Source organism: Pseudorca crassidens, chromosome 20 (genome assembly GCF_039906515.1).
Source record: "Pseudorca crassidens isolate mPseCra1 chromosome 20, mPseCra1.hap1, whole genome shotgun sequence".
Classification (NCBI taxonomy): Eukaryota; Metazoa; Chordata; class Mammalia; order Artiodactyla; family Delphinidae; genus Pseudorca; species Pseudorca crassidens.
The window spans coordinates 5224117-5249818 of record NC_090315.1 but is presented as its reverse complement, the minus strand read 5'-3'; the positions used below and the strand labels follow the sequence as shown (position 1 = coordinate 5249818).

Sequence of the window (25702 nt, the reverse complement as noted above, 5' to 3'; positions counted from 1 at the left end):
CAATGGCAGGCGTCTCCTGATCTGCTCCCTCACATTTTAGAATTAACACACAGTATTTTAAAGCACCTCCCTGCTGAGCTGGAATCAGCTTCACCTGTTGCATGGAAGAGGCACTAATTCCTATCACGTGAGTCGTTACACTTTTGGGTCTATTGGCTGCAATAGTTACACAGCTGAAACGCACAGTGAGACGGCCTCCGCCCGGGTAAGGGCTTACCCTGCCTTGGCTGCGCAGAAAGCAGACCCCCATATCTGCCTAAGTCTGCTCTTCATCTTCTGTTCCACGTGCACAATGTCAGTCCGCCCAGCGCCCTCTGAATTCCACACCTGGGAGACCTCATGCCTCTCTCCCTGATCCCGCCCCTGGGGCGGGCCCCATGGGCGGGCCTCATGGACGTGTTATATGAACAGATATAACCAAATATACTCTTTCCTCATGTCAGTTCACACAGATTTAGGTCCGTCCACAACTGCCCACTTGATTACTTAGCCTTGTTGCTGAAGCTACAGGGCTTCTAAACAAGGCCACTCCGTGCTGTCTCAACATGAAACACTTGGGATCTGCACGATCACGTCTCCGGAGAGGGACCAGCTGCGCCGCCAAGGACGTGGGGTCACCGGGAGGCCCTCGCCCGGAGAGCCCCGATCCCGCTGTGAGTGGGACGTGTAGGTGGTCACCGCCCTACTTAGGGGTCAGACCTGCGGTTCCCACTCAGATTCAAACGAAACGTTACGGCTTCCCTGGTGGCACAGTGGTTGAGAGTCCGCCTGCCGATGCAGGGGACGCGGGTTCGTGCCCCGGTCCGGGAGGATCCCACATGCCGCGGAGCGGCTGGGCCCGTGAGCCATGGCCGCTGAGCCTGCGCGTCCGGAGCCTGTGCTCCGCAGCGGGAGAGGCCATGACAGTGAGAGGCCCGCATACCGCAATAAAACTAAAAACAACAAAAAACGAAACGTTAGCCTGAAGACCCGCTAGGGGGCGCCAGCATTGAGTTCTCAATTTTTTCGTCTTGTGTATCTTTTTGATAGAAACATAAGAAACCTGCATGCCTGTTAAAGGCCTGGTATTTAAAATGTTCTTATATATCTTAAGAATATTTTAAAAATTCAACCTAGATTCAGCCAGCTCTTAAAATGGTGCAATGGCTCTTTTAGTTCTATGCAAACATTAGCATATTTAAACTTTGTACAAACCCTCCACAGAATGCCCTATTCTTTTCACTTTTTTTAAAACAACTTTATTGGAGTATAATTGCTTTATAATGGTGTGTTAGTTTCTGCTTTATAACAAAGTGAACCAGCTATATATCCCCGTATCTCCTCCCTCTTGCGTCTCCCTCCCACACTCCCTATCGCACCCCTCTACGTGGTCACAAAGCACCGAGCTGATCTCCCTGTGCTATGTGGGTGCTTCCCACTAGTTATTTTACATTTGGTAGTGAATATAACTCCACGCTACTCTCTCACATCGTCCCAGCTTACCCTACCCCCTCCCTGTGAACTCAAGTCCATTCTCTATGTCTGCATCTTTATTCCTGTCCTGCCACTGTGGTCTTCAAAACCTTTTTTTTTTTTTTTAGTTTCCATATATATATATTAGCATACAGTATTTGCTTTTCCCTTTCTGACTTACTTCACTCTGTATGACAGACTCAAGGTCCATCCACCTCACTACAAATAACTCAATTTCGTTTCTTTTTATGGCTGAGTAATATTCCATTGTACATATATGCCACAACTTCTTTATCCATTCATCTGCCGATGGACACTTAGGTTGCTTCCAGGTCTTGGCTATTGTAAACAGTGCTGCAATGAATACTGGAGTGCAAGTATCCTTTTGGACCATGTTTTTCTCCAGATATATGCCCAGGAGTGGGTCTGCAGGATCATATGGTAGCTCTATTTTTAGTTCTTTATGGAACCTCCATACTGTTCTCCATAGTGGCTGCACCAACTTACATTCCCACCAACAGTGCAGGAGGGTTCCCTTCTCTCCACACCCTCTCCAGCATTTATTGTTTGTGGATTTTTTGATGATGGCCATTCTGACTGGTGTGAGGTGATACCTCATTGTGGTTTTGATTTGCATTTCTCTAATGATTAGCGATGTTGAACATCTTTTCATGTGCCTCTTGGCCATCGGTATATCTTCTTTGGAGAAATGTCTGTCTAGGTCTTCTGCCCATTTTTTCATTGGGTTGTTTGTTTTGATGATATTAAGCCTCATGAGCTGTTTGTAAATTTTGGGGACTAATCCCTTGTCAGTCACATCATCTGCAACAAATATTTTCTCCCAATCCGTGGGCTGTCTTTTGGTTTTGTTTATGGTTTCCTTTGCCGTGCAAAAGCTTTTGAGTTTAACAAGCTTTTCTTCTTGAACTAGACAAGTTGATACTAAGCTCCATATGGAAAAATAAAAACGTAAGAATACTTAGGAAAACACACAAAGAGAAGAGCTATGCGGGTAGTGGGGACGAGATCAACCAGAAATTAAAACACACCATACAGCCTCTGAGTCGTGAGGAAATAAGAAAGCCTAGATCCGTCTGCTTATTATGACAGAAGAAACACAAGAAGGATTGGCCGTATTTTACAGGCATTTAAAAGTACTGGGATATTATAAACAATGTGATTTCCACGTGAATGGGTGCATTTGGGAGAAGAGAAGCTTTTGCTATGGCATAGGGTCAGTAGCTGCTAAACTTATAAAGTGAAAATTTAATAAGGAGCATGATACGTACAAACTCTCAAAGTGCCTCCCCACAGACCAGTGATTAATTACAAAGGGGAAATAACAGCCTTACTCTGGAGAAACCTGGGGCATGCCGAATTAACCAAGTCAGGAAAGACCCAATCACCAAAAAGGAGAATCAAGGACAATATGGCTTGAGTGGCATTCCACCCCAAAATGCACAACTGGCATCTAAGCAGGAAGTGGTTTGGGCAAACCTCCTATTCTGTGTGTATCACGCTTCCTTTCTCTGCAGGGTCTGCCCTTCCTCAGGAGCCCTCAGTCACGTCTCTCATCAACCCCAGTATGACCAAGGCTGTGAAGGAAAGAACCCAACATCTCAATTCGTGAGCTTGTTTTAAATCTCATTAATCCAAACAGGACTCCATGATCTAGGAGCGTTTGGAGATGAACACAAACCACTGAAGTGGGGGGAGAGGAAATACCTTGGGCGGGAACCATTGATCTTCTGACCGTCCAGCTCGAAAGCCAGCATCGGGCTCGCGGCACTTGATGGCGTATTTGGACCGTGTCTGGAGCTCACATCTGGGGTTTATGACACGCAGAAATTGTTTTCTGAAAAAGGAGGCGTCATGCATCTCATTTGGGATGGTAACAGAGACTGACGTGTAGGGAAACAGCTGCTCTGCTTCCTGTGAAACCTTTAGTGTCAAAACCCGTGCTGGGGGTGATGGGCACCTGCCCGAGGTATCCTTAGTCGGCGTCGCCTCCCAGGCTCTGTTCTCTTGTCTCTCTGCTCAGACGGGGTGGGCAGGAAAGTCACCGTGATTTCGAAACTCACTACCTGCTCTACCTTACTCCGCGCAGAAGGATACTGAGTTCTATTTGTATTATTATCATTTTGTACTCTTAGGATGAGCCCTGAATTTCCCCTGAAGATCCCCCAAGGCACCTTCTAAGTGCTGGAGATGGGGAGACAGTCCTGGATTACCCGGGGCGGGGGGGGCCACGTTACCACCGAGGTCCTGAGGAGTGAAGGAGCGAGGTACAAAGGTCAGAGCCAAGGTCAATGGGACTCAGAAGCAGAAGAAGGAGAGACGCGCCTGCGGGCTTGGAAGATGGGAGGGGCTGAGTCCAGGGACATGGCAGCCTGCAGAAGGCCGCTGCCCACTCCAGCCTGAGCCCTGTGGAAACTAGTGCCAGGCTCCTGCGGAGGGGCAGTTCCCCTTCCTGTGGAGCTCCTGACGTGACAGCCCCGTGACGGGGAGGACCAGCCTCCCAGTGGACACACCCTCGGGTCTCCGTCCTGAGGGCACCGTGGTCTCCTCCATCTGCACCGCCTGGACCACAGGGACGAGACGCCATGACCCCCAGCCTCACGGCCCTGCTCTGCCTCGGTGAGATGGAGGAGGGGGAGGGGAAGCCCCAGCCAGGGACGGACCCCTCCCCACAGCCAGGCTGCTCTGTCAGGAGACCCCAGGACTCAGGAGGCTCACGGGTAGGAGAGGCGCTGCTCAGGATTCAGGGCGAACCTCTCACAGGGGTCTCTCTTCCAGGGCTGAGTGTGGGCCTGAGGACCCAGGTGCAGGCAGGTGAGTCTGTCCCCAGGTGTCCCAGCTCCCTCCTGCTCATGGGGACAAGGGGCCACCCCCAGGCAATGGGGTGGGGAACAGCAGTTCAGGGCTGAAGGAGGGGGAGTTTGGGAGGTTGGGGGCTGAGAGCTGGGGACCTGGGTGTGAGGATGTCTTGTGACGCAACCTCTGATGTCCTTCCAGGCACCCTCCCCAAACCCACCATCTGGGCTGAGCCAGGCTCTGTGATCCCCTGGGGGAGCCCCGTGACCATCTGGTGTCAGGGGACCTTGGGGGTCCGGGAGTTCCATCTGAATAAAGAGGGAAGCTCACCTCCCTGGTACAGACAGCCCTCACTGGAGCCCGGGGACAAGGGCAAGTTCTCCATCTCATATATGACACAATCCGACGCAGGGAGATATCACTGTTACTATCGCAGCCCCACTGACTGGTCACAGAGCAGTGACCCCCTGGAGCTGGTGGTGACAGGTGAGAGGACACTCGGGGGTCCCAGCATCGGGCTCTGCCCTCAGGAAGGGGGTCTGCTCTCAGGGGTGTGTCCCTCTCACAGCCCAGCCCTGGAGGAGGCAAGGGGGGTGTGAGCCCCATTTGACAAGCTCCCTCCTTCTCTCCTAGGGGTCCACAGCAAACCCACCCTCTCAGCCCTGCCGAGCCCTGTGGTGACCTCGGGAGGGAACGTGACCCTCCAGTGTGGCTCATGGCAGCGACTGGACAGGTTCATTCTGACTAAGGAAGGAGAACCCAAGTCCTCCTGGACCCTGGATGCACAGCGAGGCCCCCATGGGCAGACCCAGGCCCTGCTCCCCGTGGGTCGCGTGACCCCCAGCCACAGGTGGATGTTCAGATGCCACGGCTTTTACAGGGACACCCCCCAGGTGTGGTCGGCCCCCAGTGACCCCCTGGAGCTCCTGGTCCCAGGTGAGGAGGTCCCACCCTGGCCTCACGCACTTTTTGAGGCACGAGACAGATTATTAGATGCTTTTCTCCCAGGATTGTCCCAGATGAGAGGGTGGGGTGAGGGGGGAGCGGGGGCGCACAGGACAGAGACACAGAGTGTAGCGACAGTGAGGCCTGGGGACTAGGACGGGAGAAGGGGCTTCATGGGAGGAACCAGCCCCTACAGCCCAGGGCTGGTCTTCCCCCAGGTGTGTCTGGGAAGCCCTCCCTCCTGACCCCGCAGGGCCCTGTCGTGGCCTCTGGACAGAGCCTGACCCTCCAGTGTCGCTCTGACGTCGGCTATGACAGATTCGCTCTGTCCCAGGAGGGGAGACAGGCCCTCCCCCAGCGTCCTGGCCGGCAGCCCCAGGCTGGGCTCTCTCAGGCCGACTTCCCCCTGGGCCCGGTGACCAACACCCACGCGGGCCGGTACAGATGCTACGGTGGACACAACCTCTCCTCCGAGTGGTCGGCCCCCAGTGACCCCCTGGACATCCTGGTGGCAGGTGAGGAGCCAGCGGGTCAGTCAGGGACCCAGACTCTGCACAGGCCCTGCCGGGGGAGCCCCAGCTGGTGATGCTGGGACCAGGCGTGAGGGGTCCCCAGGGAGGGAGGGAGGGAGACAGAGAGAGACGGGGGTGGGCAGGGAGAGGGAGAGACTCGGAGAAAACAGAGACAGACAGAGATGAGGTGCCTCAGGGAGGCCCTGCTGAGTCGCAGTTCGGAACCAGGGGGCGGGCAGCCCCTCACCCCCCTTCCTCTCTCTAGGGTGGTTCCCTGACACGCCCTCCCTCTCGGTGCAGCCGGGCCCCCTGGTGGCCTCAGGAGAGAACGTGACCCTGCTATGTCAGTCAAGGAGCACAAAGGAAACTTTCCTTCTGTCCAAGGAGAGGGCAGCCCAGCCCCCACTGCGTCTTAGATCAAAGTACCGAGGTGGGCATTTCCAGGCCGAATTCTCCATGAGTCCCGTGACCTCAGCCCACAATGGGACCTACAAGTGCTACAGCTCACTCAGCAGTAACCCCTACCTGCTGTCACATGCCAGTGCCCCCCTGGAGCTCGCGGTCTCAGGTGAGGGACGCTGACCCTGTCCTCTCTGACTCAGTCAGCTCAGGGCTCTGTCCCGAGCACTCTGGGCTGGGATTGAGTGAGGGGACTGTGAGGGAGGGTCACCCAGAGGGGGATCTGCCCCTCAGAGGCCCTCCCATCCCCTCCCACACCTTCTCACCTCACCTGGAATCCGGAACCTGACGACTGTAGAGGAGACCACAGGGCAGGTGTAAGGGAAAGGTTTCATGAGGTGGGGACTCCAGGGTCAGCCCCACCCGCTTCCTGTCCTCATTCCCAGGACCCTCTGGGGGCCCCAGCCCCCCACCGACAGGCCCCAGTTCAACAACTAGGAAGTCACTGAGGCCTCTCTGCAGAGGGAGCACAGGCCACCCCAAGGCAGTTTCAGGGTCTCTGGGAGGATCTAATGCCCTCAGATCCTCAAGGACAGGCTGGGGGTCAAGCAGAGATGCCAGGAGGACCCCAGGGCTCCAGGAGCTCTGAGGCTGGTGGATGAAGGGTGGGGGTCATGGAGAGGGAATGACCCCTCGGGGCCCATCCTGGGGGAGGAGCAGTGGGCTGAGGTGGGGAGAAGCAGCCCCCGACCCTCACCTTCTGTCCTGACCCCCAGGAGGCTCTGAAGTTGGGGCCCTTCCCCCCACGGAGCCAGGCCCGCAGACGGGTGAGTGAGGGTCTGTGGGACATGGTGTTGGGCCCAGGGGGGCAGGGCTCGGTTATGGCCTTGGTTCACGCACCTCTGGAGACGCTGACTTGGACCCCCTTCCCCTGCCTGGGCCTCAGTTTCTCCAAGTGTAAAGGCAGAGAATCGTGGCCCGGAGCTTAGATTTCCTTCAGTTCTGACTTCTGGCTCTGACCCCCCAGGAGAGGAGGCCTCACAGGGAGGCCCCTGAGGATGTGACTGTATGGGGGCCTGTCCCCAGTGCCGCAGTGGTGGTGGCATTGTACGGGGAGGGGGAGGGAAAGATGAAGAGTCCACCGCACACAGCCGGCCCCTCCCCCAGTCCCTGCTGTGGTGGGGGAGGGCAGGGTAACAAGGAAGGACCCTCGGCTCCAGATGAGACCCTCGGACAGGCCCCCCTGCAGATGAGAAGCCCCCAGAGCACAAAGCTGGTGTCCACCTTGGGTGGGGCGCGGCAGGAGGACAGCTCGGGGAGCCCACAGCCCTGGGTTCCAATCCCAGCTCTGCCACCTCCAGACTGGGTCACTGGGGTTGGTGAATTCCCTCTCTGTGCCTCAGTTTCCTCATCTGTAAAATGGGTGGGGTGGGTTAGAGGAGATGAATGCACAGACCCCAGCACGAGCCTGCACACAGTAGGCGCTCAATTAAATGGCATCTTGGGCTCATGCATGACGTCACTGGTGCCCCAGGTCTCAAATGGTACCTGAACGTCCTGATTGGGGTCTCGGTGGCCTTCGTCCTGCTGCCCCTCGTCCTCCTCGTCCGACACTGGAGTCAGAGCAGACGCAGGAAGTCGGGTGAGTAGGGAACGGGGTGACTGGAGGTGGTGGGCTTAGGGCACCAGCCGAAGGGAAACCTAAAAGATGGGCAAGGTCAGCTTAGAAAAAGATTGTCCAGAGTCTGAAACTCAAAAATCTAGAAAGAAAACACGTACTGTCAGCTGACATGTATAATTTAAGGTATTTTCCTCCTTTTCAATCTCATGAAGTGTTGAAACATGTACGCAAGTATGAGTTCAGGTCTCCTTCTTTCCTCCTGAATCCCGTGTGAGGGGCGGGGGGCGTAAGAGTCCCAGGGCCGAGCCTCTGTCATCTGCCCCAGCCCAGGGCGAGGCTGATTTCCACCCTCCCGCAGGGGCTGCAGACCCAGAGCCCAAGGACACAGGCCTGCAGAGCAGGTAACTCCCGCCCCGAAAACCCCCAGGCCCGCCCCGCCCACAGCTCCCCCTCATTCTCCCCCTAACACGCCCGCCTCCTCCCCAGCTCCTGCTCGGCCGCCGCCGCCCAGGACCAGGCCCTCTGTGAGCAGAAGAGGACGGGGTGGGGGACACAGGGTTCTGGAGGCACCTGTGTGGGGGAGGGGAAGGCTGGGAAGGGGTGGGCTCAGGGGGTGCGGACTGAAACCCCACACTTCCCCTCACCCCTGGGTCTCAGTGGCCCCTTCTGGATGCACTGCGGGGGCTCCAGCTCTGAGGGATCTCAGGGGATCCCACCAAGCGATACACACCCTGTTCCGCCCCAGCAGATGCTGCCGTGAAGGACACACAGCCTGAGGACGGGGTGCAGCTGGACCATCCGGTGAGACCCCTGCTCCTGTCCAGGCCACCTTCTTGTTGCCAAACTCAGTCCAATGGACACATCTCTGTCCTCACATCCCAGCTCCAGCAGTGTTCCACACTGACGTCTCCTTCTGCGCTTCCTGGGTCGTCCAGCTGTGATCCACCCCTCCTGCTCCCTTGTGACCTCATGGCCCCTCCTTCGGGGTCCCCTTTCCTGCTCCCCGTCCTCTGTCTGACCTTCTGGCGTTGCAGAGAAGCCCCACGTCTCAAGAGGATTTGTGAATAAGTGAATCACCCAAAAGTCCCCAGGCCCCCCTTCCTTCATTCACCCAAAAGTGGTGCACAAGGAGAGCGCATCCCCCCGGCTCCCTGTAGGTGCTGCAGGTGCAGCAGGGAGCTCACCTGGTGGGTGAGAAGACTATATGTAAAGAAGCAGGTAGCGTCCTAGAATGCAAGGTCCCGATAAGGAAAGTAAAGCAAGAGAAGGTGACAGAGTGCATTGGGGGGGCAGCAAGTGCAAAGGTTCTGAGGCAGGGACGTGCTTTTGCAGGAAGATGGCCGTGCGGCTGGAGCCAAATGTGCAAGGGAGATAACGTGTTAATACTGAAATCAGAACAGTAGAAAGAATCCAGAGGCTCCAAGGTGTTAGGAGGTCCCCGGAGGTTCCATCAGGAAAGTGACCTGACCTAAGGTTTTAAAGCATCACTCCGCCAACACAGTGGAAAGCTGACGGAAGGAGATCACAGTGGATCCAGAAAGTCCCCTTTCTGTCCTACTCTCTCCCTCCAGCAGAACAGGCAGGATGCAGACCCCCAGGAGGGGACATACGCCCAGGTGAACCACTCAAGATCAAGACTAAGGCGGGGGGTGGCCACCTCTCCTTCCTCCCTGTCGGGGAGATTGCTGGACACGAAGGACAGACAAGCGGAAGAGGACGAGCAGAGGGACGGTCATGTGGGTCCCATCCTGTCCGGGCCCCCAGGCTTCCCCCACCCCAACCACACACCCTCCCTCCCTCTCCCCCACCGCAGGCCGCCGCATCTGAAGCCCCCCAGGATGTGACCTATGCCCAGCTGAACCACTCGACCTTCAGACGGGAGACTGCAACCCCTGCCCCCCAGTCAGGGGAGCCCCCAGAAGAGCCCAGCGTGTATGCTGCTCTCGCCGTCCGCTAGCCCACGAAGGACCCAGACCCCACGCTCCGGGGACGCAGACTGCACGGACCCCGGAAGGCACAGGAGCTGCCTGCCCGCAGTGGACACCGCCTAATGACCATCAGACAGCCTGGACTCCCAACACAGACCACCAGGAGCCCCTGGGGCCCTTGGGCAGTCACCTGATTCTACCCTCAAAGATAACTAATATCCTTACATTTGGGAAATAATGCAACAGACTTCTCAAAAATCAATGTGTGAACTGAAAACCAAAATCAAAACAAAACAAAAAAAAAAACAAAACAGAAGTGGGAAAATGTTTTCAACGAATGATCATGTAAATAATACACATCAAACCTATGAATTGAGAAAATTAAGAATCATGAATGAATTAGAAAAGCCTTTAAAAAAATCGATGACCTAACATATCACACCAAGAGTTTAGGATTAAAATAGCAAATTATTTCAAATGAAGGCAGAAGGTGGGAATAATAATGACAAGGGTAGCTAATAATGAAGACAACCAAAAAGTAGAGAAAATCAATTAAGGCAAAAAATAAACTCATTCTTGAAAACATTCATGAATCCTAGCCACCACAGCCGAGGGAAAAAGAGAGAAGGCTCACACTTCTAATAGCATGAAAGGGATTGCAGACAGCACTACAAATCCTACAGACGTTATAAAGATAGTAACAGAACATTATGAGAAATTTGACGCCAACATACAGAAAATGTAGATGGAATGGAAATCTTCACGTGTACAATTTACTAAATGGACAAAATAAGTGGAAAATCTATCACCTTATACATTGACTCTAATCAAAACTTACCCACGACTGAACTATATAGAATCTAACAAAGTCAAAATGAAAGAAATAGGAGAATGCTGGTTCCCGGGGTTGGAGCGAGGGGGAAATGGGAAGATATTGGTCAAAGGGCACAAGCTTCCAGTTATAAGATGAATAAGTTCTGGGGATCTAATATACAGCATGGTGGTTACAGCTAATCACACTGTATCCCATTCTTGAGTGTTTTTTTTTTTTCCTTCGGTACGCGGGCCTCTCACTGTTGTGGCCTCTCCCGTTGCAGAGCACAGGCTCCGGACGCGCAGGCTCAGCGGCCACGGCTCACGGGCCCAGCCGCTCCGCGGCATGTGGGATCTTCTCGGACCGGGGCACGAACCCGTGTCCCCTGCATCGGCAGGTAGACTCTCAACTACTGCGCCACCAGGGAAGCCCCTCTTGAGTGTTTTGAAGAGAGCAGATCTCAAATGTTCTCACCAAAAAAAGAAATGGCGACTGTGTGATGGGATGCAGACAAATGCTGTGACGGTCATCACTGTCCGACGTGTAAGTGTGCAGTTCAGGCGGCTTCACTGGTGATTTCTTCCGAGCACTTATGTACTCGTGAAAGACACACACACACGCACACACACACCCCAAAACTGCACAAACATTTCCCGAGAACAGAAAAAGAAGAAACATACCTCAACACATCAGATCAGGACAATATTTATACCAAAACCTGACAAGGGAATTATACATGGGGAAGTCACAGGAAGATCTCTCACATGAGCTTAGATGGAAATCCCTAAACAAAGTGTACACAAGTAAGATTTAGTGATATATAAAAAGGACATTACTTCATGACCATACTGTGGGATGTTTTATTTTGAAGGCTAGAGTAGCTTAAAATCTATCACATAGTGCAATACCTTAACAGAACAAATAAAAAATAATCACCTTAACAGATGCAGACAAAGCCTTTGATAAAATATACCAACAATTCCTGGTGAAAATAAAAACGCATCAGAAATAGAAGGGAATTCCCTTTCGTTGATGAGGGCATGTTTAACAACACTAGACGTCACTTGTACAGGTGAGAACCTGAGGTTCTTTCGTCTACGACTGGTAATGATCCAAGTATGTTCCGTATGACCACTTGTATTCACCAGTGCCCTGGAGGCACCAACCAAGTAAGTGAAACAAAACAAGGCGAGAAGCTCTGAAGTGGGTAAGAATAATATTGTATTACTAAGAGACTGCCAGCTGTGTTCGCAGAAATCCAAAATAATGTAAAGATCTTCTACTCTAATTAAAAAGTTTTCCTGCATCGCTGCATACAAGGTCAATATATAGAATTCAACCGCCTTCGAGACTTCCGGTTCTGGATGGAGATGAAGTAAATGAGTGTCTCCCTGTTCCCTGACTTTATACCAGTGACCTGACTGTATACTGCTGAATTCCAAGAGCCGTAAGATAATATATTTGGGCTGTTTTTCTTTTTTTGAATTTTATTTTATTTTTTTATACAGTAGGTTCTTATTAGTTATCCATTTAATACATATTAGTGTATATATGTCAATCCCAATCTCCCAATTCATCACACCACCACCACCACCACCACCCGCCACTTTCCCCCCTTGGTGTCCATAGGTTTGTTCTCTACATCTGTGTCTTAATTTCTGCCCTGCAAACCGGTTCATCTGTACCATTTTTCTAAGTTCCACATAGATGTGTTAATATACGATATTTGTTTTTCTCTTTCTGACTTACTTCACTCTGTATGACAGTCTCTGGATCCATCCACATCTCTACAAATGACCCAATTTCATTTCTTTTTATGCCTGAGTAATATTCCATTGTATATATGTACCACATCTTCTTTATCCATTCGTCTGTCGATGGGCATTTAGGTTGCTTCCATGACCTGCCTATTGTAAATAGTGCTGCAATGAACATTGGGGTGCATGTGTCTTTTTGAATTATGGTTTTCTCTGGGTATATGCCCAGTATTGGGATTGCTGGGTCATATGGTAATTCTATTTTTAGTTTTTTAAGGAACCTCCATACTTTTCTCCATAGTGGCTGTATCAATTTACATTCCCACCAACAGTGCAAGAACGTTCCCTTTTCTCCACACCCTCTCCAGCATTTGTTGTTTGTTGATTTTCTGATGATGCCCATTCTAACTGGTGTGAGGTGATACCTCATTGTAGTTTTGATTTGCATTTCTCTAATAATTAGTGATGTTGAGCAGCTTTTCATGTGCTTCTTGGCCATGTGTATGTCTTCTTTGGAGAAATGTCTATTTAGGTCTTCTGCCTATTTTTGGATTGGGTTGTTTTTTTCATATTGAGCTGCATCAGCTGTTTATATATTTTGGAGATAATCCTTTGTCTGTGGATTCGTTTGCAAATATTTTCTCCCATTCTGAGGGTTGTCTTTTCATCATTTTTGTAGTTTCCTTTGCTGTGCAAAAGCTTTGAAGTTTCATTAGGTCCCATTTATTTTTGTTTTTATTTCCATTACTCTAGGAGGTGGATCAAAAAAGATCTTGCTGTGGTTTATGTCAAAGAGTATTCTTCCTATGTTTTCCTCTGAGAGTTTTATAGTGTCCAGTCTTACATTTAGGTCTCTAATACATTTTGAGTTTATTTTTGTGTATGGTGTTAGGGAGTGTTCTAATTTCATTCTTTTACATGTAGCTGTCCAATTTTCCCAGCACCACTTATTGAAGAGACTGTCTTTTCTCCATTGTATATCCTGGCCTCCTTTGTCATAGATTAGTTGACCATAGGTGTGTGGGTTTATCTCTGGGCTTTCTATCCTGTTCCATTGACCTATATTTCTGTTATTCTGCCAGTGCCATACTGTCTTGATTACTGTAGCTTTGTAGTATAGTCTGAGGTCAGGGAGTCTGATTCCTCCAGCTCCATTTTTTACCCTCAAGACTGCTTTGGCTATCTGGGGTCCTTTGTGGTTCCATAAAAATTTTAAGTTTTGTTCCAGTTCTGTAAAAATAGCCATTGGTAATTTGATAGAGATTGCACTGAATCTGTAGATTGCTTTGGGTAGTATAGTCATTTTCACAATATTGATTCTTCCAATCCAAGAACATGGTATATCTCTCCATCTGTTGGTATCATCTTTAATTTCTTTCATCAGTGTCTTATAGTTTTCTGCATACAGGTCTTTTGTCTTCCTAGGTAGGTTTATTCCTAGGTATTTTATTCTTTTTGTTGCAATGGTAAATGGGAGTGTTTCCTTAATTTCTCTTTCAGCTTTTTCATCATTAGTTTATAGGAATGCAAGAGATTTCTGTGCATTAATTTTGTATCCTGCAACTTTACCAAATTCGTTGATTAGCTCTAAGTGGTTTCCTGGTGGCATCTTTAGGATTCTCTATGTTTGTATTCTCTCATGTCATCTGCAAACAGTGACAGTTTTACTTCTTCTTTTCCAATTTGTATTCCTTTTATTTCTTTTTCTTCTCTGATTGCCGTGGCTAGGCCTTCCAAAACTATGTTGAATAAAAGCGGCAAGAGTGGACAACCTTGTCTCGTTCCTGATCTTAGAGGAAATACTTTGTTTTTCAACATTGAGAATGATGTTTGCTGTGGGTTTGTCATATATGGCCTATATTATGTTGAGGTAGGTTCCCTCTATGCCCACTTTCTGGAGAGTTTTTATCATAAATCGGTGATGAATTTTGTCAAAAGCTTTTTCTGAATTTATTGAGATGATCATATGGTTTTTATTCTTCAATTTGTTAATATGGTGTATCACATTGATTTGCATATATTGAAGAATCCTTGCATCCCTGGGATAAAGCCCACTTGATCATGGTGTATGATCCTTTTAATGTGTTGTTGGATTCTGTTTGCTAGTATTTTGTTGAGGATTTTTGCATCTATATTCATCAGTGAAATTGGTCTGTAATTTTCTTTTTTTGTAATATCTTTGTCTGGTTTTTGTATCAGGGTGATGATGGCCTCATACAATGAGTTTGGGGGTGTTCCTTCCTCTGCAATTTTTTGGAAGAGTTTGAGAAGGATGGGTGTTAGCTCTTCTGTAAATGTTTGATAGAATTCACCTGTGAAGCCATCTGGTCCTGGACTTTTGTTTGTTGGAAAATTTTCATCAGAGTTTCAATTTCATTACTTGTCATTGGTCTGTTCATATTTTCTATTTCTTCCTGGTTCACTCTTGGAAGGTTATACCTTTCTAAGAATTTGTCCATTTCTTCCAGGTTGTTCATTTTATTCACAGAGTTGCTTGTAGTAGTCTCTTAGGATGCATTGTATTTCTGCAGTGTCTTTTGTAACTTCTCCTTTTTATTTCTAATTTTACTGATCTGAGTCCTCTTCCTCTTTTTCTTGATGAGTCTGGCTACTGGTTTATCAATTTTGTTTATCTTCTCAAAGAACCAGCTTTTAGTTTTATTGATCTTTGCTATTATTTTCTTTGTTTCTATTTCCTTTATTTCTGCTCTGATCATTATGATTTCTTTCCTTCTGCTAACTTTGGGCTTTGTTTTTTCTTCTTTCTCTAGTTCCTTTAGGTGTAAGGTTAGATTGTTTATTTGAGATGTTTCCTGTTTCTTGAGGTAGGCTTATATTGCTATAAACTTCCTTCTTAGAACTGCTTTTGCTGCATCCCATAGGTTTCGGGTCATCGTGTTTTCGTTGTCATTTGTCTCTAGGTATTTTTTTTGATTTCCTCTTTTATTTCTTCCATGATCTCTTGGTTATTTAGTAACATACTGTTTAGCCTCCATGTGTTTGTGGTTTTTACATTTTTTTTTCCCTGTAACTGATTTCTAATCTCATAGTGTTGTGGTCAGAAAACATGCTTCATACGATTTCAATTTTTTTAAATTTACTGAGGCTTGATTTGTGACCTAAGATGTGATCTACCCTGGATAGTGTTCCGTGCACACTTGAAAAGAAAGTGTAATCTGCTGTTTTGGGGTGGAATGTCCTATAAATATCAATTAAATCTCTCTGGTCTATTGTGTCATCTAAAGCTTGTGTTTCCTTATTAATTTTCTGTTTGGATGATCTGTCCATTGGTGTAAGTGAGGTGTTAAAGTCCCCCATTATTATTGTGTTACTGTCAATTTCCTCTTTTATAGCTGATAGTTGCCTTATGTATTGAGGTGCTCCTATGTTGGGTGCATATATATTTATAATTGTTATATCTTCTTCTTGGATTGATCCCTTGATCATTATGTCCTTCCTTTTCTCTTGTAACATTCTTTATTTTAAACTCTATTTTATCTGATATGAGTATTGCTACTCCAGCTTTCTTTTGATTTCTAATTTTCATGGAATATCTTTTTCCATCCCCTCACTTTCAGTCTGTATGTGTCCCTAGGTCTGAATTGGGTCTCTTGTAGACAGCCTATATATGGGTCTTGTTTTTGTATCCATTCAGCAAGCCTGTGTCTTTTGGTTGGAGCATTTAATCCATTCATGTTTAAGGTAATTATTGATACGTATGTTCCTATTCCCATGTTCTTAATTGTTCTGGGTTTGTTTTTGTAGGTCCTGTTCTTCTGTAGTGTTTCTCACTTAGAGAAGCTCCTGTAGCATTTGTTGTAGAGCTGGTTTTGTGGTGCTGAATTCTCTTAGCGTTTGCTTGTCTGTAAAGGTTTTGATTTCTCCGTCGAATCTGAATGAGATCCTTGCTGGGTAGAGTAATCTTGGTTGTAGGTTCTTCCCTTTCATCATTTCAAATATGTCATGCCACTCCCTTCTGGCTTGTAGAGTTTCTGCTGAAAAATCAGCTGTTAACCTTATGGGAATTCCCTTGTATGTTGTTTTTCCCTTGTTGCTTTCAATATTTTTTCTTCATCTTTAATTTTTGTCAATTTGATTACTCGTGTCTTGGCGTTTTTCTCCTTGGGTTTATCCTACCTGGGACTCTCTGTGCTTCCTGGACGTGGGTGGCTATTTCCTTTCCTATGTTAGGGAGGTTTTCAAATACAATCTCTTCAAATATTTTCTCAGATCCTTTCTCTCTCTCTCTTCTTTTTTTGGGACCCTTACAATGCAAATGTTACTGCGTTTAATGCTGTCCCAGAGGTCTCTTAGGCTGTCTTCATTTCTTTTCATTCTTTTTTCTTTATTCTCTTCCACAGCAGTGAATTCCACCATTCTGTCTTCCAGGTCACTTATCCGTTCTTCTGCCTCAGTTATTCTGCTATTGATTCCTTCTAGTGTAATTTTCATTTCAGTTATTGTATTGTTCACCTCTGTTTGTTTGTTCTTTAATTCTTCTAGGTCTTTGTTAAACCTTTCTTGCATCTTCTCGACCTTTGCCTCCATTCTTCTTCTGAGGTCCTGGATCATCTTCACTATCATTATTCTGAATTCTTTTTCTGGAAGGTTGCCTATCTACACATCATTTAGTTGTTTTTCTGGGGTTTTATCTTGCTCCTTCACCTGCTACGTAGCCCTCTGCCTTTTCATCTTGTCTATCTTTCTGTGAATGTGGTTTTTGTTCCACAGGCTGCAGGACTGTAGTTCTTCTTGCTTCTGCTGTCTGCCCTCTGGTGGTGGATGAGGCTATCTAAGAGGCTTGTGCAAGTTTCCTAATGGGAGGGACTGGTGGTGGGTAGAGCTGGGTGTTGCTCTGGTGGGCAGAGCTCAGTAAAATTTTCATCTGCTTGTCTGCTGATGGGTGGGGCTGAGTTCCCTCCCTGTTGGTTGTTTGGCCTGAGGCGACCCAACACTGGAGCCTTCCCTGGGCTCTTGGGTGGGGCTAATGGCAGACTCTGGGAGGGCTCACGCCAAGGAGTACTTCCCAGAACTTCTGCTGCCAGTGTCCTTGTCCTCACAGTGAGCCACAGCCACCCCCTTCCTCTGCAGGAGACCCTCCAACACTAGCAGGTAGGTCTGGTTCAGTCTCCTATGCGGTCACTGCTCCTTCCCCTGGGTCCTGACGTGCACACTACTTTGTGTGTGCCCTCCAAGAGTGGAGTCTCTTTCCCCCAGTCCTGCTGAAGTCCTGCAATCAAATCCCACTAGCCTTCAAAGTCTGATTCTCTAGAAATTCCTCCTCTCGTTGCTGGACCCCCAGGTTGGGAAGCCTGACATGGGGTTCAGAACCTTCACTCCAGTGGGTGGACTTATGTGGTATGAGTGTTCTCCAGTTTGTGAGTCACCCACCCAGCAGTTATGGGATTTGATATTATTGTGATAGCGCCCCTCCTACCGTCTCATTGCAGCTTCTCCTTTGTCTTTGCACGTGAGGTATCTTTTTTGGTGAGTTCCAGTGTCTTCCTGTCGATGACTGTTCAGCAGTTAGTTGTGATTCAGGTGCTCTTGCAAGAGAGAGTGAGAGCACGTCTTTCTGCTCCGCCATCGTGAACCCCAGATGTCACTTTTAAATACAGGCGTCCTAGCACTTAGTTGCCCTGTCCTCATCTCTGAAAAATGTTCAATTCTTCATTTCTTTGGCCGTTGTTATACGTCACGACCTTTCCTTCTGACACTTACAATAGATATGACGTGGGCCCTCCTCATTCTATTCCCCAAGTATCTTGAATTTCCATTTCTGGTCTCTCTAAGCTTCATTGTGGAACATTTCCTCGATATTGTATTCAATTCCATAACTGGTCCCTCAGCTGTCTTGTCCTTGATGGGGTGACATTTTTTAATGTGTTCATCCTACTGGATTTGTCATCTCTACCTTTTCTAGCTCTTAATAACTGCCCTTTCTTCTATAAAATAATCCATATGGTTGCCTCCCTTTATTTTTCAGATACTTAAACACGCTTAATTTAAATCGACTGTCATATTTCCCTACTGATTCTTTCTTTCATATTTTTATTTCAGCAAAGCCACTAATTGTGTTGTGATACAATCAAGATATTCACATCAAGTATGTTCTACATTTTTCTTCACCTCTTTATTGGTTTCCTACTGATTCTGTTTCCTTGCCTAGGACACCCCCATTCGTCAGCAGACGGCTGTCCGTAGCACTGTCATCATTACTAGGGTCACTGTGATGTCCATTCCTGTTAAAGGCTCTGCCCTCACACCCCCGCTCTCTCCTAGAAGGCTTCTCCCGGGGCTCTCCTGGGAGTCAGGCTGACCAGGGGAGACTGCTGCAGCTGCTCTGCCCCGTGCTGCCCACCGTCTCAGACTTAGCATCTGCTCACAGCTGTGGCCTCAGGGATGGTCCAATGGGACCCTCACACACTTACGAGGGTGGACGCCCAGGTCTGACAGTCGTGGACTGAGTCTCTTTCATGCCACACAGGGGAGGTGGCTCAATGCTGACCACGGGCTTGGGGCAGTGAGCAGAGCTATCCCAGTGCCCGTCCAGAAACGCGGGCAAGTGGGGCCGCAGCTTCAAACTTCACCTGGACCCCTGACCCCTCCCTGCCTGTGAGGACCTGGGTCCCTCTCTCTGTCCACACAGGTGGGAACCTCCTCCCTATGACCCTCTTGATGATCCCGGTCAGCGGGGGCCACTCAGCCTAGTTCCCTCTTCTTTGGTCTGGTTCCCTCTCCATTTGGGGAACTTTCTTTCTCTTTTTCTGCATGTGTCTGTGGGTACGTGTTTCAGAAATATTCAAAATAGCATTTCTCAGTGTTAGGAGCAGAGGAGGGCTCTTAGGTGGGCACCACAACCACCCACTTTGCCGTGGAGTCTGAGCCCAGGATCCTCTCATGTCCCACCCACTGCTGTTGTCACCTGCTCTGGAAATTAACAACGGTGATCCTGCAATGAACCTGACACCACTGAGCTCACAGCCACTCTGAGGAGTGGGTCTCGCGACAACATGCAGAGGAGGAAACTCAGGCTCAGAAAGGGCACTGCCCTCACGGTTACAAGAGCAGTGGGGACAGACTTAAATAGAGATGTTTTCCTTCAAAGGGAGACCTCTACCTCAAATCAAGGTCCCCTAAGCTTCCAGGCAGGATGACAGGACGGGGAGGAGAGCCCTGTCCAAGGATCAAGCGCCACCGAGCAGGCAGGAACGACTCAGGGGCTTGTTCCCAGGAAGGTGGGGTGGACGCTGTTTCAAGAAAAAGGGAGAAGTCCCTGAAGGGGGCTGAGACAGAAAGCAAACCCACACTCTGGGGCCAGGGGAGCAGGCATGTTTCCTTCCTTATTGCCCCGAACTTCTCCTCTGTGCTCATTGCCACACTGACCTCCACGGAGCTGTGGGCAGATGTTAAACGTGTGTCTCTGCTGATCTGAGCTCTGCGGTGCAGCAGGAACCTGCAACCTCCCTGAAGCATCGCCAGGGCCTGGGTGATCCCTGTCCATGGTGAGGACCCCACAGGGACCTGCCGATGGACCGGCTAAGGACGAAGGAGACCCAACGGCGATGCTCTAAGAGGGAAAGACGTGCCTGGGTCACCCTCGTATGGAAGGGGCGTCTCAGGAAGACACCGGGTCTGTCATGGGAATGAGAGCCAGGCTCCTGGGGAGGGGCAGTTCCCCTTCCTGTGGGGCTGCTGACGTGACAGTCCCCTGACGGGGAGGACCAGCCTCCCAGTGGACACACCCTCGGGTCTCCGTCCTGAGGGCACCGTGGTCTCCTCCATCTGCACCGCCTGGACCACAGGGACGAGACGCCATGACCCTCAGCCTCACGGCCCTGCTCTGCCTCGGTGAGATGGAGGAGGGGGAGGGGAAGACCCAGCCAGGGACGGACCCCTACCCACAGCCAGGCTGCTCTGTCAGGAGACCCCAGGACTCAGGAGGCTCACGGGTAGGAGAGGCGCTGCTCAGGATTCAGGGCGAACCTCTCACAGGGGTCTCTCTTCCAGGGCTGAGTGTGGGCCTGAGGACCCAGGTGCAGGCAGGTGAGTCTGTCCCCAGGTGTCCCACCTCCCTACTGATCATGGGGACAAGGGACTACCCCCAGGCAATAGGGTGGGGAGCAGCGGCTCTGGGCTGAAGGAGGGGGAGTCCGGGAGGTTGGGGGCTGAGAGCTGGGAACCTGGGGTGAGGATGTCTTGTGACCCAGCCTCTGATGTCCTTCCAGGCACCCTCCCCAAACCCACCATCTGGGCTGAGCCAGGCTCTGTGATCCCCTGGGGGAGCCCCGTGACCATCTGGTGTCAGGGGACCCGGGGGGCCCAGATGTTCCGTTTGGATAAAGAGGGAAGCTCACCTCCCTGGGACAGACGGCCCTCACTGGCACCCGGGAACAAGGGCAATTTCTCCATCTCATACATGACACAGGACTATGCAGGGATATATCACTGTTACTATCGCAGCCCCACTGGCTGGTCAGAGAGCAGTGGCCCCCTGGAGCTGGTGGTGACAGGTGAGAGGACACTCGGGGGTCCCAGCCTCAGGCTCTGCCCTCAGGAAGGGGGTCTGCTCTCAGGGGTGTGTCCCTCTCACAGCCCAGCCCTGGTGGAGGAAAGGGGCGTGTGAGCACCATTTGACAAGCTCCCTCCTTCTCTCCTAGGGGCCCACAGCAAACCCACCCTCTCAGCCCTGCCGAGCCCTGTGGTGACCTCGGGAGGGAACGTGACCCTCCAGTGTGGCTCATGGGAGGGACTGGACGGGTTCATTCTGACTAAGGAAGGAGAACCCAAGTCCTCCTGGACCCTGGATGCACAGCGAGGCCCCCATGGGCAGACCCAGGTCCTGCTCCCCGTGGGTCGCGTGACCCCCAGCCACAGGTGGATGTTCAGATGCCACGGCTTTTACAGGGACACCCCCCAGGTGTGGTCGGTCCCCAGTGACCCCCTGGAGCTCCTGGTCCCAGGTAAGGAGGTCCCCCCCGGCCTCACACACTTTTTGAGGCACGAGACATTATTAGATGCTTTTCTCCCAGGATTGTCCCAGATGAGAGGGTGGGGTGAGGGGGGAGCGGGGCGCACAGGACAGAGACACAGAGTGTGAGTGACAATGAGGCCTGGGGACCAGGATGGGAGAAGGGGCTTCATGGGAGGAACCAGCCCCTACAGCCCAGGGCTGGTCTTCCCCCAGGTGTGTCTGGGAAGCCCTCCCTCCTGACCCCGCAGGGCCCTGTCGTGGCCTCTGGACAGAGCCTGACCCTCCAGTGTCGCTCTGACGTCGGCTATGACAGATTCGCTCTGTCCCAGGAGGGGAGACAGGCCCTCCCCCAGCGTCCTGGCCGGCAGCCCCAGGCTGGGCTCTCTCAGGCCGGCTTCCCCCTGGGCCCGGTGACCATCACCCACGCGGGCCGGTACAGATGCTACGGTGGACACAACCTCTCCTCCGAGTGGTCGGCCCCCAGTGACCCCCTGGACATCCTGGTGGCAGGTGAGGAGCCAGCGGGTCAGTCAGGGACGCAGATTCTGCATAGACCCTGCCAGGGGAGCCCCAGCTGGTGATGCTGGGACCAGGCGTGAGGGGTCCCCAGGGAGGGAGGGAGGGAGGGAGACAGAGAGAGACGGGGGTGGGCAGGGAGAGGGAGAGACTCGGAAAAAACAGAGACAGACAGAGATGAGGGGCCTCAGGGAGGCCCTGCTGAGTCGCAGTTCGGAACCAGGGGGCGGGCAGCCCCTCACCCCCCTTCCTCTCTCTAGGGTGGTTCCCTGACACGCCCTCGCTCTCGGTGCAGCCGGGCCCCCTGGTGGCCTCAGGAGAAACCGTGACCCTGCTGTGTCAGTCAAGGAGCACAAAGGAAACTTTCCTTCTGTCCAAGGAGGGGGCAGCCCAGCCCCCACTGCGTCTTAGATCAAAGTACCGAGGTGGGCATTTCCAGGCCGAATTCTCCATGAGTCCCGTGACCTCAGCCCACAATGGGACCTACAGGTGCTACAGCTCACTCAGCAGTAACCCCTACCTGCTGTCACACGCCAGTGCCCCCCTGGAGCTCGCGGTCTCAGGTGAGAGACCCTGACCCTGTCCTCTCTGACTCAGTCAGCTCAGGGCTCTGTCCCCAGAAATGTCTGAGGTAGTAATGAATGAGGGGACACAGTGGGCCTCCAGAGAGGAGGACATTCAATGGCCCCTGACGCCAAAGTCTCATCACTGGATCCTGGGTCCTCAGCTGTTGAACCAGTGGGAACTCCCAGAAGTAGGAGAGTAAGATTATAGGGTTCAATCTCAGACTGAACACAGAACACACAGCACTCAATTATTTCTGTCTTAAGAGACCACTTTTCTCACTGATTCTGAGCACCGGGGGCACAGCCAACTCTGTTCCAAAGTGATTCCAAAGCAGGTTCTGAATTCAAAGAACACATGGAGGCTGAGAGAACCCAATGAGGAGAGCAGAGGGAACCTGGCATATTAGAGGAAGGGTTCATTAAGGAACTGTGTAGAAGCTGTAATATGAGAATTGGAGGCAGGGACGACACAGAACCCAGGAGAAGGGCTCGTGTCTCCCCAACTCCTCACTCACACCCTCACTTTACGATTCTCATGAGCAGCTGACACCATCCACCCGCCAAAAAACAAGTCAGATCCCACGGGTGATGATATCACTCAGATATGGGGCTGGGCTCCGAGGGTCATGTCCTGTCAAGGAGAGGCAGGTTCCCTCGGTGGACATCCTGGAGTCTAGGGTGACTGGGATCTGCTCTGACCGTGTGATCTCTCGTCCAGAATCCCTACCCTCACACCGCCAAGACTACACAGTGGAGAACCTCATCCGGATGAGCATGGCCGGCTCCGTCCTGCTGGGCCTCGGGATTCTGCTCTTTCAGGCTCAACACGACCACGGAGGAGCCCAAGATGCAGCCAGGAGCTGAACACAAGAGGGGACCGTGCACCGTCCGAGTGGTGGAGCCCTGTCACGACCTTATGTGCCCAGGAGGTTCTGGAAGAGAATCTGCAGCACGTGTTGTGTGAACTGTCTGACCAGGGAGGGAGAGACATGGTGTGGGTGCAGGAGAAGGCCCGGGAGTCCCTGTGGAGGACTGGGCCTCGGATAACCATGGTGCCTTCCCTCCCCACCAGCGATGACTCTCCCTGACTGCCCCGTCCCCTCTCACCCCTGTGACGTGAGGCACATCCCACACGGCAGGTTTGGGTCCTTACCTTTATACATATTCATGTTCTGTTTCACTTATCATGAAACACATGTTGCTTTAGTTTTAATTTCCACATTCGCTAATGTGTGTCATTGACCCTTATTCGTTCATCCCATAACACAGACTCTGTTTTAATAACTGAATAAGTGGGTGAAAACAGTCTCCAGTTTGGAACAGGTAAATCTAAAACTATTCCCTAAAACTTTTCCTGGACCCATCAATCTATTCTCTCCTCATGAGACAACACCTAGTACAGTTTCTCCAGAAACACGAGGTGTTTGAATGAGCACAATGGTGTTTGAAGTGACAGCCAGTGGGTGTGCTGCTAAAATGGCTCTAGAAATGTATCACTTTTTCAAAAGCCCTAACTGTGGCAATCGTCTGTTTCTTTGGTGTAAATACTCTCTTTTGGCCAACTGCACGGTGCCAGTGGGAATGCACTGTATGCAGAGCTGGAATGTTCGAGTATAAACCAGCTGCAGCACACTCACTGATGATCTCAGTGTACACACAGGTCGTCTTCTATTTTAAAATTTAGGGTTTCCCTGGTGGCGCAGTGGTTAAGAATCCGCCTGCCAATGCAGGGGACGCGGGTTTGAGCCCTGGTCCGGGAAGATCCCACGTGCCGCAGAGCAACTATGCCCGTGCGCCAGAACTACTGAGCCTGCGCTCTAGAGCCTGCAAGCCACAACTACTGAGCCCACATGCCACAACTACTGAAGTCCGCGTGCCACGAGCCCGTGATCCACAACAAGAGAAGCCACCGCAAACAAAGAGTAGCCCCCGCTCGCTGCAACTAGAGAAAGCCCGGGCGCAGCAACAAGGACCCAACACAGCCAAAAACAAATAATTAATGAATTAATTAATTTAAAAAAGAAAGTTTAAAATCTATGGTAATTTCCACCTCAATGTCATGCCACAGTGATAGTGAAAGCATGATGCCAAAATTATATTACATCCACATTAAAGGTAAATAGAAAACAACGGCAATGTTAATTGTGGGAAAAAATAGAGTGCCTAGAATCCCAATATGTAACTGGTGAGAGTTCAAAGTGTTAACAGTCAATGAGGAAAGTAGATAACAATTATCCATTAAAAGGAAGAGACACACGTCTCTAGCCTCTAACTGTGTACCCTAGAGGAAAGTGTGTGCGTATGCATATGATATGTTTGTAACAGAGAAGAACAAACCTGACTCCATATTGGACCTATTCCTTTAGCTCCAACCCTTGTGCTCTGTTGCCTGTGCTCAGTCATGCACCTTTGCAAAAGAACGTTGCCTATAGCTTGAAATATACAGAATAGCCCATTCTCAAGACTCTGACCTTTAAAGGTATAACACTTCATACATACAGAGATAAAAAGTTGCAGAACAGAGAGTAACCTTTTCTTGTTGGAGGTTTAAAGGAACATGATGACCAGAGCTACATGGACAGCTGCAAGAACAAAGGATTCCAGCATCAAAAAGTGTGCAACAACCAGCCACACGTCCTCCGCTGTGTGTGTGTGTGTGTGTGTGTGTGTGTGAATGCACAGGTGGGTGTTTAATCTGTATTATCTCTGTTCTCCCTGGAATTTTCTTCCCCATGGGGCAAGGGCTACTTTACATTTAATAAACACTGTCTGACCCCCCACACACACAAAAAAACCCCATCTAACTCGGGTAAGAAGGTTCTTTGGGGCATCAGTCCACCACCTTCTAGGTCTGCTGGCTTTCTGAATAAAGTCACTATTCGTTGCCCCAACATCTCATCTCTCTGTCCCATGGCGAGCAGTATGAGCTTGGACTCAGCACATTCATGAGGATGTTGGCAGAGGTGTCACTCATTTTAGACAAAAACCACAGACATCAATGGCACAATTAATATTTGTGGTTTAAAAGAAGACATACAGATGGCACATGAAAAGATAACCAACACCGCTAACTAGTAGAGAAATGCAAATCAAAACTACCATGAGGTACCACCTCACACCGGTCGGAATGGCCACCATTAAAAAGTCTACGAACAATAGATGCTGAAGAGGGTGTGGAGAAAAGGGGACCCTCCTGCACTGTTGGTGGGAATGCAAATTGGTGCAGCCACTATGGAGAACAGTATGGAGGTTCCTCAAAAAACTAAAAATAAAGTTTCCAGATGATCCAGCAATGCCACTCCTGGGCATATATCCAGACAAGCTGTAATTCGAAAAGATACGTGTACACCTATATTCACAGCATCACTATTTACAATAGTCAAGACATGGAAACAACCTAAACG

General features: G+C 50.3%; 1 protein-coding gene across 1 annotated transcript; it reads left to right on the top strand.

The window, feature by feature from the left end:
• Positions 1 to 3943: 3943 nt before the first annotated feature.
• On the top strand, positions 3944 to 23703 carry LOC137215455 (immunoglobulin superfamily member 1-like). The gene is given in 21 exon segments (XM_067720699.1): positions 3944 to 4284; positions 4468 to 4752; positions 4900 to 5202; positions 5430 to 5726; positions 5989 to 6291; positions 6899 to 6949; positions 7657 to 7764; positions 8102 to 8144; positions 8230 to 8267; positions 8492 to 8544; positions 9315 to 9479; positions 9557 to 9699; positions 19950 to 19994; positions 19996 to 20093; positions 20253 to 20288; positions 20471 to 20755; positions 20903 to 21205; positions 21430 to 21726; positions 21993 to 22295; positions 23017 to 23127; positions 23130 to 23703. Coding segments are annotated over 21 exon segments (3753 nt in total). The 5' UTR covers positions 3944 to 4055; the 3' UTR covers positions 23387 to 23703.
• The last annotated feature ends 1999 nt before the right edge of the window (positions 23704 to 25702 follow it).